Raw genomic sequence first — 18,608 nt, forward strand, 5'->3', positions numbered from 1 at the left:
TAGTCAAGATTAGTTTTTTTCATTGATTCAGTACAAGTTCATGACAAGAATAAAAACAAAATTATTTCACCAATCCTTTAATGCAGCATAGTTTTCTCTTGTCATCTTTAGGGGTAGAGCTTTGTACAGTCTCTCTTTAGTTTGGAATCTATGCATTTTGTCTACATCATGCATTGAGTCATCATAGCAGAAGGCCTAAATCACTTGCATTTGCAAAACAAATAAAGAAACAAGCAAGCAAAACTGGCTTTATGCTTGTTTACCTCTCAAGTTCACAGTTTTCAGTAATATCTGGCCTTTGTGAATTCATAACCTTTGTGCCAGCTCAATGTTGTATTCCAAATTACTTTTAGTTGTTCTAGTTCTTTATTTTTTTAATTACCATTTTTTATGTATTTATTTTTTGTTTAGTTTTGGTTTTGTTTTCAGTTGAATCTATTAAGATGTCAGTTTCACCAAATGCTAGAAATGGTATTGCCACACTTCATGTTTTTACCATCAATGAGGCTAAAGCACTGTTCCCTTCTAAGATTCTAGGCTGAGTTATAATTTATTGTGAAAAATTTTATGATTCAAGTGAGGTGTTCTAGAGGGCCAGGAATTTTAATTTCAATCAACAATCTTTAACCGACTTATTTCCTTTAGCTGTATAACTATTTGATTGAGTTTCCAGGTTTTTCTTCCCTTTGGTCTAAATTTCATTCTGTTTTTTTATGGTCTATTATATGTATATAACTATATCTACATCTATATCACCCTCACTAAATAATTGATTTCATTCATTATAATTGACTTTGTCAGCAGGAATGAAATTTGCTTGGAAGTTTTCAGGTACATTTCACTGTTGGTCTCCATAAAGCTGAAATAGAGCACTCTAGGAAATTGGTCAATATTTTTTATTTTATGTGTAATTTGTTCAGTTTAGTCTCTCAGAATTTGAAAAGCAATATTATTCTTTCTACCCTTGTAACCTGATTAAGGAATATAGAGTTTTTAGTATTTCTAAAAATGTATTTTGTGTTAAATAATATATAATTTTGGACAACATCCCTACCTATATTCTATTAATTGAAATAATAAGCCTGTAAATGCCAGGAAAGCACTGATTAAATAAATGCATTCTCTTCAAAATTATCACATGGATACTAGAGAAAAACTTCAGCCAACATAAAAGATAATGCTTGACTTTTTATATCCAATTTCATTTTAATATTGCACACATATTCTATAGGTAAACAAAATTAACTAAAAAGTTTTAACTATTACCTAACATAGGTTTTAAGCTTATTCTGAGAGTTATTTATTGTTCCAAATGAATTTTCTTCAATATAGTTAAGCCAAAATTTTTACTGGTTTATAAGTATTTCTTCCACCTTTTTACTTCACTGCTTTTGTTCATAACTTTTAATTTATTTCTAATAACAGCCTCAAGTCTGTACATGGGTTTTATAATTCTACTTCTTATTCAGTCTCATTCAGAGGTCCTTGCCTCCATTAATTATTCACTAAATTTCTCCCACTGGAAATCATCATTCCCTCCTGTGTATTGAAAGAACACTTTGTCAGTCGTTTCTTATATTCATTATATCATAATATAGCACATTATATTTGTGTTCTTATTTCATTTCTTATGTCAGACTGTAAGCCTTGTCAAGGTATTTATGTTTTATTTGATTTTCAGTTGCAAAAACATTTGAATTGAACCCCTTTCATGTTCTTTCTCTCCTCTGGGATTTTCTCTTTCCTGCTAGATAGCCAACCCTTAACCCTTAGGGGAATACACTGTGCTTTTTGGCTTTAGTGTTTTCATCAAATTTGGAGAATGTACAGTTATCATTACTTCAATTTTTATTTTATTTTTTTGCTGTTCCAATTTTCCAAAGTTTTCAAATAGGTATGTAATTATGCCAGTTGAATTTTTCCCTAAGCTCACCAAAATATTAATATTTGATATTTTAATATTTTTAAAAAATATTTGTCTCTGTGTGCTTCATTTTTTGATATATTATGCTGTTGCCCATCAACTATACTCTTACAGGCAGGAAGCTGTAGCAATCCATGGAATTCTCCAGGCCAGAATACTGGAGAGGGTAGCCATTCCTTTCTCCAGTGGATCTTCTAAATCCAGGGATCAAACCCAGGTCGCCTGCACTGCAGGCAGATTCTTTACCAGCTGAGCCACCAGGGAAGTTGCTCAGTTGCCTCCAATTCTTTGTGATGCCATGGACTGCAAACCCCCAGGCTCCTTTGTCCTTGGAATTCTCCAGGCAAGAATGCTAGAATGGGTTGCCATTTCTTTCTCCAAGAGATCTTCCCAACCAGGGATGGAACCCAAGTCTCCTGCATGGTAGGCAGATTCTTTACCATCTGAGCCACCAGGGAAGCCTTGGTGGGTATAGTATGCTTAATAATAATTCATTTTAATATTTTAAAATATTTCCCACTTTTTGTTCTTTTCTTTCAAGATACCTTTGACCTACTGCTCTTATTTTCTCCACTTTCTCAAATTCTTGCAAAACATTTGGCTATATTCTTTTAACTAAAATTTAATTTAAACAATATTTAATTTGAGAATAATTAAAATTTTCAAAAGATGCTGCTTTGATTGAATGACATAGTACATCTCTTTTATTTAATCCTTTTTGCATTTTTCAATAGAAATTTTAGTTTTCTTTATGGATGTCAATATCTTTCCTGCTTTGTTTATTTCTATGTATTGTTTATTTTTAGTGCATTTTAATGTTTATTGTGAGTAGTATGTTTTTGTCAGTGTTATTTTCTAACTTGTTTGTTAGATAAATGGAAAGCTTATACTATTAGCATATTTAGCCATTAAGTGGCCATCTGTTACTCAATAATTATTCAAATAACATGATTAAAGATGTTAAACCATTTTAGTTTGAATAATTATCCTTATGACCTAATCAAGTTCATAAAATACAATATAATAATATTACGTTCTTTGTACCAAGTACTTATATTTAAATGTTAAAAGTAAAAAAAAAAAACCTGCTGAAAAAAACTTTTCTGACATTTTTTTGATTGATGACACAAATTAAAAATAAATGGCAAAATTTAATACCCTATATGCATCATACTGAGAACTTGTATTGCTGTGGTTACCAGGCCAGCATTAATGGAATTAAAATGTATTCATTCAACAAACATTTACTGAGTGTATACTATGTGCCTAGCACTTTTCAGTTGCTGGACATATAGAAGTCACCAACACAAACCAAAAGCAAAAATAAAGTCTATCTTTTTAAAAAATTGTTAATGCAATGAGGAGAGATAAATGAAAACAAATAATTAGAAAAGTATATAAAATGTCAGACATGGTATTGCAATTCAGAAAAGTGAAGCAGAGAGACAGGAGATCAAGATTAAAGATGAGTGGGCAATTTTCAATCATGAGACAAGAACTATTTCACTAGGAGATATTGATTGGTCTAAAATAGGGAAATTTGAGGAGACAAGAGACAAGAGACCTTCCTGGGGAAGGTAAAAGAAATTTTAAATGCAATAAGTATGGAAGTTTTTCAAGCAACCTATGGAGGTAATTATTTATTATTTATAGTCTTATTAATAATAGTCTCAATATGGGTAAGAGTTTGTTAGGGACACTGAGTCACTTCTAGGAAGGCAGGAATATAAAAATTTTAATATAGTATATGTGATTACATTAAACAAATTTAACAGTTTTCATGCAAATTAATATAATAAATTTTATTATTCATAAAGTATTTACAGTATTTTACTTCAAATCAATTCACTATATATTAGAAGTGATGTGATTCAGAGGGAATCATACAAGTCTAAAGCTGCAGGAAAACTTTTTTTTTTTTCCCAGCTCTGTTACTATGTATTTTTGATTACAACCATGAAACCTTTAGGGCTTCCCTGGTGGCTCAGAGGGTAAAGCATCTGCCTGCAATGCGGGAAACCTGGGTTTGATCCCTGGGTTGGGAAGATTCCCTGGAGAAGGAAATGGCAACTCACTCCAGGTTTTTTGCCTGGAGAATCCCATGGACAGAGAAGCCTGGTAGTCTACAGTCCATGGGGTCGCAGAGTCGGACACGACTGAGCGACTTCACTCACTCATGAAACCTTTTTGCACACTGTGTCAAAAAAGTCACTTTATTATTTCAAAACATGAGTCCCATGAAAATGTAAGTCCTCAGTAAAATGGTATTACAGATTTCCCCTCTCCCCTGCTCTTCTAGTCCTTTTGTCTATTGGATTCAATTTCTTACACCAAGGGTAAAATATATTTTTTAAAGAAATAACAGTTTTCTATACTTTAAATCCACAGAATAAACTTTTAAAAATCTAGATAAATTTGTTAAAATTTTACAAGTAATGCTAAAGATATTTTGCAAATGCACATGATGTAACAATTGTAATGAATGGAAAAATCTGATCACTGAGAATACCAATAAGATGACAGCACAACTGAAACATAGCAGCCTATACCAATTATTGACCATTATTGGTCTATATCACATTAATAAAAACATCCTCTCATTAACTGCAGTCAATATGATGAACCCCGGGTTTTGGCATCTTCCTGATAGATATGAGTTGCTTTGAAAATTAAAGCACCATTCCATATCTAACTAGAACTTAAGATTCCTAACATCTTGTGGGATATTATTTTTCCAAGAACTTTTTCATGATCTATTCTTTTTATTATTATGTATTTTATTATTTTAATTAGAGGATAATTACTTTACAATATGGTGACTTTTTTTCCACACATCGAGTCAGTATTAGGTGCACATATGTGCCCTCCCTCTTGAACTTCTTTCCACCTCCTCCCCATCCCACCCTTCTAGGCTGTCACAGAGCACTGGCCTTGGGTTCCCTGCATCATACATGGACTCCCACTGGCTATCCATTTTACATACAGTAACGTGGTAGGAATGAAAACTGATACAGAGAACAGTATGGAGATTCCATAAATAAACTATGATAAAGCTACTATGGTCTGTTCTTATATTCAGTAAATAAATATGAAATGATAGAGAAGAAGGTAAGCAATTAAAATTAATTTTAATCCTGCCAGTATTGATTTTCTTTTAAAAATAGAATTTATTAACTGAAATAAATCAGATTAAAGCAGTATTTTGAATTAGATTTTTAACTGCTATAGAGAGAATTTTACTCTAAACCTTTCAATATTGTTAAGTTTTCAATTTACTTTCATTGATCCCAAAAGCCAGATATTTGTTTTTTAAGAAATCAGATACAATGTCTTATGCAGCAGCAGTGATTTACAACAGCACTTTCACTTAGAATCACATGGAGAACTCCACAGCCCATTCTACACATATTGATTCAATTGATTTTAAGGGCATTGGTACACACACACACACACACACACACACACACACACACACACACATATATATATAAAGTTCCATTAGTCTAGGGAATTCTGGCTGAAGTTAGAAAGATAGTCTGGTGGGAATCCCTATTACATTATTACACAATAAGAACTTTCTATTCAAAATATGGACCAGCAACATAAAGACCTCCTGGGAGTTTGTTAAAAATGCAAAAGCTTGGGCCCTATCCCAAATCTACTGGTTTAGAATATGAACTTAAAAAGACTCTCAAATTGAACTCAAAAAGAACTTTCAGGTATTTTTCTGAGATCTGCCCCTCCTGTGAAAGATATCTTTCTTACTTCCTGGAGTTAAACAGACTCACTCCGGGAATCATGTGAAACTGAGATAAAAAACAATACAATCTATTAATTTATATTATTTAAATATGATATACATTTATTCTCAGAATAGTTATATTCAGTTATTCTCTCAAAGTAGTCAAGTTATATAATAACAGAATCATAATCATAATCAGAAATCATGGTAGTTATGGAATTAGAACCAGAAAAGTTATCAGCTAAGATGCATTTTTCACTATGAGAATACTGTTGCAGCTTGGGAAATATTTGAAACCTCTTGTCTGCAACACCATGGTCTCAATCTTCACGATAGTGAACTAGAAACTTGAAAAGTTCCTTATAGGAAGAGAACTTTCAGTCTCTCAACACTTTTGCTCTATAATTGCTATTTATTTACATGCTTTGTATGACTCATTCATTTCTTCATACTTCTGAAGAGGAGCAGAATATGCCGTCCCAGAATATGTTTCTTTGGCAAAACATTTTTTTGAGCTGATTATTTCAAGAAACAGCATAAACAGGAGAAGCTTTAAAAACAGAGTAGAAGTTACCCTTTTGCAAGGGACATTTACATTTGTAAAGAAAATCTGTGTTTATGTTTCCCTCTCTTTACAAGAAAGTGAATCTTGTTGTTTTTCAGGCCCTAGGACATGTCCAACATTATGCCACTCCGTAGACTGCAGCACGCCAGACTTCCCTGTCCTTCACTATTTCCCAGTTTGCTCAAGCTCATATTCACTGAATCAGTGATGCCATCCAACCATCTCATTCTCTGTTGTCCCCTTTTCCTTCTACCTTCAATCTTTCCCAGTATCAGGGTCTTTTCCAATGAGTTGGCTCTTCATATCAGATGGCCAAAGTACTGCAGTTTCAGCATCAGTCCTTCCAGTGAATATTCAGGGTTGATTTCCTTTAGGATTGACAAGTTTGATCTCCTTGCTGTCCAAGAGACTCTCAAGAGGCTTCTCCAGCACCACAGTTTGAAAGCAACAGTTCTTTGGTGCTCAGCCTTTTTTACTGTCCAGCTCTCACATCCATTCATGACTACTGGAAAAACCATATCTTTGACCATACGGACCTTTATCAGCTAAGTAATATCTCCGCTTTTTAATATGCTGTACTATTGTTTTTGACTACTCCTCCCTTTTCTCTGCATCCCCTCCCTTCCCTGATTAGCCAGTTTGAACCTGCCCTTTGGAACTCAGGGAAGGCCATGGATGTTGGAATCTTATCTACTCCCTACAAACAAGAAAAGGGGGACAGATAGTCTTCTGTGCCCAGGAGCCCCTCAGACCTGCTCAGTTTCAACAGGGAAAGAGAAAAGGGGATATAGGTATGTTAAGAGAGAGTAAATTATTTTTGGGCTTCCTTGATGGCTCAGATGGTAAAGACTCTGCCTGCATTGTAGGAGACCCAGGTTTAATCTTTGGGTGGGGCGAATCCCCTGGAGAAGGAAATGGCAACCCACTCTAGGATCCTTGCCTAGGAAATCCTCTGGACAGAGGAGCCTGGCAGGCTACAGTCTCTGGGGTTTCAAAGAGTTGGACACAACTGGGTGACTAATGTTTTCACTTTCTTTTCAAGTTAGTGTTAGGAAACACATGGGGCCTTAGAAGAATAGATGGGAGGCAAGGCTTGTGACACAGTGAGTCTGGGTGTGGTGTCAATTTCTAGTCTCCTTTCCTGTGACAAGAATCAATCTTCCCTCAGTGATGAAACTTCCAGGTAGGGGCCCTTGAACTTTTGGAGGATCTGCCTTTAGGCAGATACAGGCATTCAGAGAAAGAAAAGCTTCCCTCTGGATTTGCTGTTTTTGCAAGTGCTTACAGCTCAAAATAATTAATATGCCAAGTAGTGTACTTTTGAGTGGTATATTCTGCTACTCTTCACATATATTCTCTCAACCACTATAGTAATGTCTGATTACATTTTGGACTTTCCAATACCCATTTTTAAATGATGCTTTAGAAAAGCATAAATGACATTATTTATTTCTCGAGTTATAGAGAAAATAACAGTTTCCTATAGCACCAAAACACACTAGAATCATCTTCAAATCTTTCACAAGTAGAGCTTATCATGAACCATTTGCATTCACTTCAGTTCAGTTCAGTTGCTCAGTCGTGTCTGACTCTTTGCAACCCCATGAATCGCAGCACGCCAGGCCTCCCTGTCCATCACCAACTCCCGGAGTTGACTCAGACTCACGTCCATCGAGTCAGTGATGCCATTTAGCCCTCTCATCCTCTGTCGTCCCCTTTTCCTCCTGCCCCCAATCCCTCCCAGCATCAGAGTCTTCCAATGAGTCAACTCTTCGCATGAGGTGGCCAAAGTACTGGAGTTTCAACTTTAGCATCCTTCCTTCCAAAGAAATCCCAGGGCTGATCTCCTTCAGAATGGACTGGTTGGATTTCTTTGCAGTCCAAGGGACTCTCAAGAGGCTTCTCCAACACCACAGTTCAAAGGCATCAATTCTTCAGCACTCAGCTTTCTTCACAGTCCAACTCTCACATCTATACCTGACCACTGGAAAAACCATAGCCTTGACTAGATGGACCTTTGTTGGCAAAGTAATGTCTCTGCTTTTGAATATGCTATCTAGGTTGGTCATAACTTTTCTTCCAAGGAGTAAGCATCTTTTAATTTCATGGCTGCAGTCACCATCTGCAGTGATTTTGGAGCCCAAAAAAAATAAAGTCTGACACTGTTTCCACTGTTTCCCCATTTATTAAGGCTTGAATATTAATATCTTTATTAATAATACCTCTCAGGATATTCCAATGTCTGGCAAAATAAAACACAACACCAAGAGCACAGCAAAAATTAATGCTTAAAATGCACTGACAACTTAGGTCATCCCCTTAACCCAGCATTACTATAGTTATTAAAATCTCCTCTTAAATTTTTCTAGTCAGAAAAATAGTCTTCAAAAGAAAACTAGACACCTTGATTTATGTATTTTTTAAATGTATAATTAGATTTGTTCAAAAGCATTTCAAGGTGGATATTTAAAAATTGAATTTAAAAATAATCCAATACATCTAACTAGCGAAAGTATTTATCATATATGAGTTCTTTCAAATGTTTAGTTGTGTGGATTGAAAACAGAATCTATACTTGTGATGATATATATTAAACATTTACTACTTTCTTAATTCTTAATAATCATAATTTTAAATGTTTTATTAAATGAATATGCTGTTTTGTTAAATATATATGTCTAAAATGATATATGATTTAGTCACTGGGCTTCCCAGGTGGCACTAATGGTAAAGAACCTGCCTGCTAATGCAGATGGGGGTTCAATCCCTGGGTCATAAAGATCCTCTGGAGGAGGGCATGGAAATACGCTCCAGTATTCTTGCCTGGAGAATCCCATGGACAGAGGAGCCTGGTGGGCTATAGTCCATAGTCACAAAGAGTCGGACATGACTGAAGCAACTTAGCATGCATGCACATATTACCCTGATTTCAAATTATTTGGATCTATTCCCAGATATCAGATCAAAGAGCAAATATTTGACACTTGATGATAAATAAATTTTATATTTTACCTAAAGTTATTGAAATAACATTATATAAAAATTTAAATAACTTTTCAAAATTTTCATCTGTACATAACCATGTTTTGTGTATTCTTTGCTTAAAGATGGAGCATTATGAGACATTCTGATATGCATATTAACTGCTGCTGCTACTGCTAAGTCGCTTCTGTCGTGTCCGACTCCATGAGACCCCAGAGACGGCAGCCCACCAGGCTCCCCCGTCCCTGGGATTCTCCAGGCAAGAACACTGGAGTGGGTTGCCATTTCCTTCTCCAGTTAGTATATTAACTAACAGTGACCAAAAGGTAAAACATTAAAATGTCTCCAGGAATAATCAATAATCTTACATATATAAACCTTTTTTTTTTTTTTGTCCAGGGCTATGGTGGCTATATTGCATCCATGATCTTAAAATCAGATGAAAAACTTTTTAAATGTGGATCAGTGATTGCACCCATTATAGACTTGAAGTTGTATGGTGAGTAATTCCTACAGACTGACCTAAAATAATGTATTGATTTATAGAAACAAAAGTCCTCATGTAGAGATGCTCAGTCGAGGTCATTTACCATGTACTATCAGAGATGTTTTCAGCAGTTTATCACCTCTCTGATTCAATCAGTTTTACTGGTGCATGACAATTAAATGTGAAAGGTAGAAACTAAATAATGAAATGTGCTAGTCAAATGGTTTTTAGTGTATCCTTAAATTTCTGTGTTCTTGGATCATAGCCTCAGCTTTCTCTGAAAGATATCTTGGTATGCCATCAAAAGACGAAAGCACATACCAGGTAACTAACTTAAAAGCAATGAGTAAAGAATAGTATTTTTATTCTAAAACTGCTGAATGCAAATATAGGTTAATCTCTATATACAGATTCTTGTGTTTTTATTTATAGGCATCTAGTGTGCTACATAATATTCATGGCTTGAAAGAAGAAAATATATTAATAATCCATGGGACTGCTGACAGTAAGTAGCTGCTTAGTGTCATTTGCTGCTTCTTAATTGATGGAGTCTGACCTTGAACAAAGGGACACCTCCAAGGATTTGCTTACAGGAGGTGCTGTAACCTTCTGGGGAGGAGAGCAGAAGAGAATGGCACAAGCAATCGAGTACCTGGGAGGAAGTGGGCAGAAGGACAGAAGGACATCAGGACTAAGAGTGGAGGAGGCAATGGGGCTTGATGGCAGCCACTGTGCAGTAAAACTCTGTGATGATGGAAATGTTTGTGCAGCTGAGCACAGTAGCCACTGGCCATGTGTGCTTGACATATTTAGTATGACTGAGAAACTGAATTTTTAAATTTTATTTAATTGTAATTAACTTAAATATAAATAACCATGTGTGGTTACTCACTACTAGGATCATGTTGTTCAGCATACCGCACATGGACTCTAACCTGAAAAACAACAGCATAGCAAAAGGTGCCAGCACTGAGATGAAATTCTGATGAGATTTCTCACTTAAGTTAAAACAAAAAACAAAAAAAGCACTTTTATATCATCTCCTTTTTTATTATTTTATACATTGGAGATGGATGTGATTGATATTACTAGTAATAAATAATATCATTTTATATTCACCTGAAGTGTTAGTGGCTCAAAGAAATTATATCTTTTTTCACATTATTTTATGTGAAATTTTACAACAGAGGGCTGAGTATTTATAGCTCCACTCACAGATGAGAAAAATCAATTTCAAGGAGGAAACTGATTTATCCAAGGCTACCTGGCAAGTGAACAAGGAGAAGCAAAGCCTTGCAGCAATATTTCCTAAATCTTAAACTTGTTTTTGTCAGTCTACCCTGCCTTGCCTCAGTATTTTTATCCCATTTTACAGAGAATATTACTAACAAGGGCTTACAGTGAAGATAACACTAGCCCTCAAACTTGACTTTTAAGCATGTCAGGTCATAGTTAAAATAGTTAAATTAGAGCTCATATCAATACCGATATACAGTATGTATATATTATGTTTATAGTATATATGTGAATAAATAGGTAAATGAGGGAGAAGAGACAAATCTCCCTTAGGTAGATTTCCAAACCATTTTCGTAGGTGCCCCACCTCAAAGAGGCAAAGCTCAATCCTCCTCCCTTCACCCTACTTAGTGATTTGCTTCAAAAGCCTACTAACTGATGAGAGCCTGAGGAATAGCACAGGGAACTGTCAGTGCTCTGTGCTGCTTCACCTACCTGATAAAATGTGAGTAGACCTTCAACACCGATCACTTCAAAGGAAATGCGCCTATGTGTTTGCACACACACACACAACAAATGTACTCACACACACACACACACACACACACACATATTCCATATGGGACTCATAGATTATAGGCAGTCAATCAGTAGTAATATAATACTACCATTGTTAGTATTATCTTTCAAAATTATCATCAAATCAGGAAACTCAACCAATTAGACTTAATGCCTCTATTTAGTTTTAAGAAGGGATACATGGCAATTATCAACATGCTTTGCACTAGAAACTAAACAGAAAAAAAAAAAACTAGAAAATCCATTTGCACATTTATTTTCAGCTTTATCCATAAAGCTGAATGATGGAGTCTTTTTCAATTTGTTTTCTACAATAAACAAATGAGGTATATAGAGTATCATTTTACCTCAGTCATTACCCTATTTATTAGCATTTCTGGTAGCTTACCTTTATGGAGCAATTTGCACAGTTATTTAGAAATGACATGGCAATTTTCCCATTAAGTACAATAAGAGAATGTTGGAAAAGATTACCAGAATTTTAAAAGATGAAAATGATTATTTAGAGTCTTTTATTGTCTGCTCTGTAGCAGGATCAATCAGTACCATAGCATTAGAGCAATGAAGTCTAAACTATTGGTAAGACTGCCCTACTTTTACAAAGACAGTTGAAACACATTAGCTTAAAAGTTATTTACAGAAATTTGAAGATGCACAGTTTAAGAATGTACAGCCAAGGCAGCCTATGAGCAAAATGCTACACAAAATTATTGAAGTGATTTGTCCAAGTCTTCATAGCTAGTTCAGGTCAATGTTGCTGCCCACACTTAGGCTGCTATGCTACTTATTTCGGTTTTGTAACTGAGGTTCAGGGAGTAGCAAGTTAGAAAGAAAGAGGAGAAACCAATATGGTCCACATTAAATATTTAGCCCTGAGTAATATCAATAACCTCAGATATGCAGATGACACCACCCTTATGGCAGAAAGTGAAGAGGCACTAAAAAACCTCTTGATGAAATTGAAAGTGGAGAGTGAAAAAGTTGGCTTAAAGCTCAACATTCAGAAAATGAAAATCATGGCATCCAGTCCCATCACTTCATGGGAAATAGATGGGGAAACAGTGGAAACGGTGTCAGACTTTATTATGGGGGGCTCCAAAATCACTGCAGATGGTGACTGCAGCCATGAAATTGAAAGACACTTACTCCTTGGAAGGAAAGTTATGACCAACCTAGATAGCATATTCAAAAGCAGAGACATTACTTTGCCAACAAAGGTCCGTCTAGTCAAGGCTTTGGTTTTTCCTGTGGTCATGTATGGATGTGAGAGTTGGACTGTGAAGAAGGCTGAGCGCTAAAGAATTGATGCTTCTGAACTGTGGTGTTGGAGAAGACTCTTGGGAGTCCCTTGGACTGCAAGGAAATCCAACCAGTCCATTCTGAAGGAGATCAGCCCTGGGATTTCTTTGGAAGGAATGATGCTAAAGCTGAAACTCCAGTACTTTGGCCACCTCATGCGAAGAGTTGACTCATTGGAAGACTCTGATGCTGGGAGGGATTGGGGGCAGGAGGAGAAGGGGGCAACAAAGGATGAGATGGCTGGATGGCATCACTGACTCGATGGACGTGAGTCTGAGTTAACTCCAGAAGTTGGTGATGGACAGGGAGGCCTGGCGTGCTGTGATTCATGGGGTCGCAAAGAGTTGGACACCACTGAGTGACTGAACTGAACTGAACTGAATGAGATATGCATGCTATTTTCTCAAGATGTGCTTTTCTTCTTAATTTGATATAAAGCAGAATGTCAGTGTTTGAGATTGACCTTAGTAAACCTCAGAAACAAAGAAGGCTGGTTTGCTGTATTACTATCTAAGCAGGCATTCACTCTGTTAAAATTATTATCATGGTATAAAATATGTGAATAATTAGAAATAATAAATGGCATTCAGTAAAGTAAATCTAACCACAATTCTGTAGAGTAAGTAGAGACTTAGTAGTAACTCCTGCTTTAATGTATTTTTTTATAATGTGAAGCTCAAAGTTTTATTACCATTGTACAGATTGGCTTTCCAGGTAAAGCTAGGTATCAGTCTTTTAAATGTGCACTGGATGTAAAGTAAAATACTTAATTTCTTTGAAAAAATGTTATAAAAACGTTTTAATCCTGAAAAATGTATTTCCTTCAATATCATAATTTAATTTCTTGCAGCCAAAGTTCATTTCCAGCATTCAGCAGAATTAATCAAACACCTAATAAAAGCTGGAGTGAACTATACTATGCAGGTAAGCCACTTTTTCAGAAGAATGTGTTGTTCTACCTTAGTTTCTTGTCGTGAGATACAGAACACAGTTTTTGCATGATTCCATCTCCCACCCTTTTATTTGTTTTTGATTTTTGTTCTTCTTTTTTCTTTTTTTACCAAATTGTCTTTACTTCCTTATTACAGTGAGAATGTAGATCATCTTGTTTTACATGTGAATTGCATAAACTCTTTCAAAAATGCTTGTTTCTCAGACATTTATTCATTATCATTGATAAGAAATTCTTTTAAAATGATAAATTTTATTTCCCTTCTGGTCCTTTTGTCTTTCTTATGGTCTCCATCACTCTTTTCATGAAAGATAGGGGGCGAAGTGTTTTGAGTAAATATCACAAGACAAAAGGGAAAAGAGAAAACACCATTTACGTTTCTGCATTCAACCATATTTAGTAAATATTTATCAAGGACTTCATTTACATGAGTCTCTATACTAAATGGATCAAGAAGACATACTTTACACATCAAGGAACTTTCAGTCTGGTGGAGTAGTTATGAAAGGGAAATAAAGTTACTTTCATTCCTAAGCATTTGGAAGAACTAAAAGTGGTTCAGCTTATCAAAAGTATAGGTACCACAGTTAGAATGATGAAAAATGAAGGTGTAGCAATAAACAAATGGAGGGTCATGGCACTGACCATAGACTGTGAGGCTTTACTCAGAGGGAAATGTGGCACTAGCTAAAAACTTTATACCCAGGAATTGCTGTGACAATATGTTCACTTATGTTTTTAAAAAAATCACTCATGTTGTTTATATTGAAAAGGACACTGTCAAAGTAAAATTTTCATCGTGCCAAAGTAAACAAACAAGGAAAATTTTACTTGGGACTACTGCAATAAGGGAGGAAGACTAAACTCAACTCTTTTGAAACAATGGGCTGGGGAGTTTTTGAGAGTCCCCATGAGGGATTCATTGGTCCTGGTGTTTGGTAACAGGCCAAGGAAAAGTAAAGTAAGTAAAAGTGAGGAAAGGAAAGGAAAAGTAAACTTTCTTGTACCCTTATGGTAAGAGATAACTTGGAGACTGGGAAATGGGGATGCTCTCTCCTTCAGTGTTTACATTTTAAAGTGATGATTTCCAGGACTTCCCTGGTGGTGCAGTGGTTAAGACTCAGTGCTTCCAATGCAGGGGGTGCAGGTTTCATTCTTGGTCTGGGAACTAAGTAACCACATGTTGTATGGTGCAGTCCCCCTGCCCCCAAAAATAACTAAAAGTAAAAAAAAAGAAAAAAGAGAGAGAGAGATGGTTCCCAAGTCCTTGAGAAAGATATTTCCTGGATTGTAAAACTGACAAAAGTCTGAAAGAAGATTTATATAAATTTCAAAGGGGCAGAGAATGAACTTACAGTTGCCAGTTTTCTACATTAAATACTCTAAAGGGAGGTCAGGGGCCTATAGTCAGGATGAAACAGCCCAAAATGTAGCTAAGTTGATATTAATGTCATCTTGTTCAGTGTGAACATAGAAGGCTCTAACTTTTTGGATAACCAATCCTAATTTATTTACTTTATTTGTTTATTTTTTGGCTTGCAGGATCTTAGTTCCCCAACCAGGGATTAAACTCCAGCCCCCAGGCAGCAAAAGGGCAGAATCCTAACCACTGGAACACCAGGGAATTTCTAACAAATCCTAATTCACAGGCACAAAATTGCATTTTGTCTCAAGTGTCTTATTTTGATCTAATTAAAATAAAAATGAAATATTTAGCATGAAAGACTCAGAATTGAATACCATGAGATTTTGGTTAAATATTGTTTTCCGAAGTTCCCTTGCCATGGAGCTGAAGTAATGAATTCTGAGAGAGAAGGCTTTCTTTGACAACTTTAAATCTCCTTTCCATTCAATATCTTAGGTCTACCCAGATGAAGGCCATAACGTATCTGAGAAGAGCAAGTATCATCTCTACAGCACAATTCTCAGATTCTTCAGTGATTGTTTAAAGGAAGAAATAATAGTGTTGCCACAGGAACCAGAAGAAGATGAATAAAAGACCCTATTTATATAGAGCTGAAGGGGATATTGAGGCTCAATGGAACCTAACGAAGAGACTGTAATATTGTAGATGCTCCAGAATTTCAAGGGCAGCTTAAGGAGATGACACTGGAACAGCACACTCAGAGACAATGAACTAGAATTTGAATACAGAAGTCCATGTCTACTGTGTTGCCAAGGGTGCAGAACCTGTTTCTTTGTGTAAGAAAAGTCAAAGGGTTGGTTTCCGGGGAGAAATTAGTTTTGCATTAAAGTAGGAGTAGTGCATGTTTTCTTCTGTTATCCCCCTATTTGTTCTGTAATTAATTGCTCTCATTTTAATTTCAGTGGCCACCGTCATCTTTGCATATAATGCACAACTTCTCAGTACTACAGTCCCTGATCTTTGATGGCCAAGCTGCAATCTAACACTTTACTGTACCTTTAAAATAAGTGCAATTCCTTCATTGTCTATTATGATGCTTAAGAAAAGAGTCAGTTAATAAAACCAGAGTATTTTATGTAACTTCTGTTTATAAAAAGACATTTTTAAATGGGTCACAGGTCATGTAGAAATATGGGTTTCAGCACCTTCCAAAGTTCAGCCAGTTATCAGTAGATACAATATCTTTAAGTCAACACATGAGTGTACGTCTCACAATATGTATACACACGTGTGCATATGCAGTCAATAAATCTATCTTTACGTGTTATTCATGCTACAAAGGATAAACTTGATGACTTAGAAGAGATGCTTACAGGCTGTAATGGATGCTTTGTTTAATGAGCCAAATATGATGAAATTTTTTTTCAATTCAAATTCTAGCTATTGCTTTCCTATAAATGTTTGGGTTGTGTTTGGTATTGTTTTTAGTGGTTAATAGTTTTCTAGTTGCAGTTTAATTTTTTGAATATGATACCTTGTCACATGTAAATTAGGTACTTAAATATTAAATTATAGTTTCTGATAAAGAAATTTTGTTAACAATACTATACCACTGAGTGCTATTTTGCTCTTTTGGTGGAAAACGCTTTTTTAAAACACTTAATCCTTTTTCTTCTCTCAATGAAAAACCAATTCTCATTTTCATTGTAAAAGCAAAGAGCTGGGTTATTTCATTTGCCAGTTCTTATTTAGTATCCCATGCCTGCCCAGTGCATCTGTTACTGTTTAATTTAAATCCTTCTGGTGAGATTTAGAAATGAAATACTTTTTATTCATTGGCCAAAAAAGTTCACAAACAGCAGTGTTTACTATTTAAGGCACAAAATGCATTAATTTCTGTGCTGTGTTGATTTGCAGTAGTGAGTAATTGAGAGTGTAAAATAAACTTGACTGTAATGAAGTCAATTTAAGTCATGAGAATATTAACTTTTCTGACAAAAATCAAAGAATATCTTCTCATTTCACTGGAGGGATCTTCCAGAAGATATGTCCAAAAGTCAAGCACAGAAGTTCAGGTAAATCTAGGCAGAAGACTGGGTTTTTGTGGTTTTAAAAATTTCTTAGGACAGGCTAGATTATAATGACATCAGAATATCAGGAGGAAACTTAAAAATTTCGTGGAATTGCTCAGTAACCCTCTTGTTTTATGAAGGCATCAACCCTAAAATCTGGGTGTTTGGAAATACATAAGTCATTTTTTGGGTATTCTGCTTTTCTCCCATATTCTTTGGAGCTGCATCTTCACTGCTGTGTTGGATTCCATTTAAAATGGGAAAAATTTTTGAAAGATCCATTTCAGGTCTTTTTCAAGACTAGTAAAACACATTTAAAAAAAAAAAATAAGTATACTGTTTTAAAAAATAAGTGTAAAAGGAAAGCTTTGCCTATTTTATTAAGATGGAAATTTCTTTTTTAGGCTGATTTGAAGTCCAATTGAAGCTTTTGAATCAATATTTTAAATTTCAACAACTAGAGTTTTTATGATGCAAATAATTATGTTGTTTGAAAGATGTGGTGTTATTGTCTATTTGAGCAACATTTAAAAAGTACCTTTTACTGTTCCTCATTTCTCTTGTTTTATTATTATTATCAGTGTTTATTTTTCAATTAATTTCATACAGCTTCTAACATGAAAGACATTAGTCTGGAACCCGCTTTCACCTTTAAGGCTAAATAGATATCCAGTGAAAACTACTGATTTGTAGGAAGGTGGAAAATATTTGTTCCTGTGATTATCTGGCTTTTCATAATTGGGCTATTTTGGAAAAGGGAGATGCTCACTAAAACACACAGCCACCAAACATTAAAGGAATCATCTAACTGGATTTTGTCTTTTATACATTTGCCCTTGGTCATAGACTCATTATTTCATAAGTGTTCATAAATTCTAATAGTTTCCTAGAACTTTCCAAGTATTATTTCCAAGAGCAAGCTTTCTAAGTGCTGTTTTCCCCCTAAAGTTAAAAAAAAAAAAAGACTCAAAATAAACTATAAGTTCCATAATAAGAAAGTAAGTGGTATTCAGTCATTCACAGAGGTGGGCATATAATATTTTGAAGCTATTTTAAAAAAAGAAAGCAATTTCTCATCTTAATTGTCTCCATTGAGGTTTCTAAGTCAACACTTGGGACTAAATAGATTTTGTGGATTGTTTTTGTTTCTTGACAGAATTTAGGGCAGAGGACTCACTTCAAAACATGAATCTCAGGCCTCCCTGGTGGCTCAGGGATAAAGAATCTGTCTGCCAATGCAGGAGACTGGTTCGATCCCTGGTCCCAGAGGAATCCCTCATACCACAGAACAGCTAAGTCCATGCACAGCAGCTACTGAGCCTGTGCTCTAAAGCTAGGGAACTGAAACTACTGAGGTCCACACACCCTAGAGCCTGTGCTTCACAATGTGAGAAGCCACCAGAA

General features: G+C 35.3%; 1 protein-coding gene across 3 annotated transcripts in view; it reads left to right on the forward strand.

Annotated features, from left to right (window-relative positions):
* Positions 1-17,756, forward strand: part of DPP10 (dipeptidyl peptidase like 10) — a 1,635,137-nt gene extending 1,617,381 nt beyond the window's left edge. For all 3 annotated transcript variants that reach the window (NM_001435101.1, NM_001078070.3, NM_001435102.1), the window contains exons 22-26: positions 9,613-9,712; positions 9,966-10,024; positions 10,133-10,205; positions 13,665-13,738; positions 15,628-17,756. In NM_001435101.1, coding sequence (NP_001422030.1) covers positions 9,613-9,712; positions 9,966-10,024; positions 10,133-10,205; positions 13,665-13,738; positions 15,628-15,762 — 441 coding nt within the window. In that variant the 3' untranslated portion in view covers positions 15,763-17,756. The remainder of the gene's footprint in view (positions 1-9,612; positions 9,713-9,965; positions 10,025-10,132; positions 10,206-13,664; positions 13,739-15,627) is intronic.
* The last annotated feature ends 852 nt before the right edge of the window (positions 17,757-18,608 follow it).

The sequence above is a fragment of the Bos taurus genome, chromosome 2, assembly GCF_002263795.3.
Source record: "Bos taurus isolate L1 Dominette 01449 registration number 42190680 breed Hereford chromosome 2, ARS-UCD2.0, whole genome shotgun sequence".
NCBI lineage: Eukaryota > Metazoa > Chordata > Mammalia > Artiodactyla > Bovidae > Bos > Bos taurus.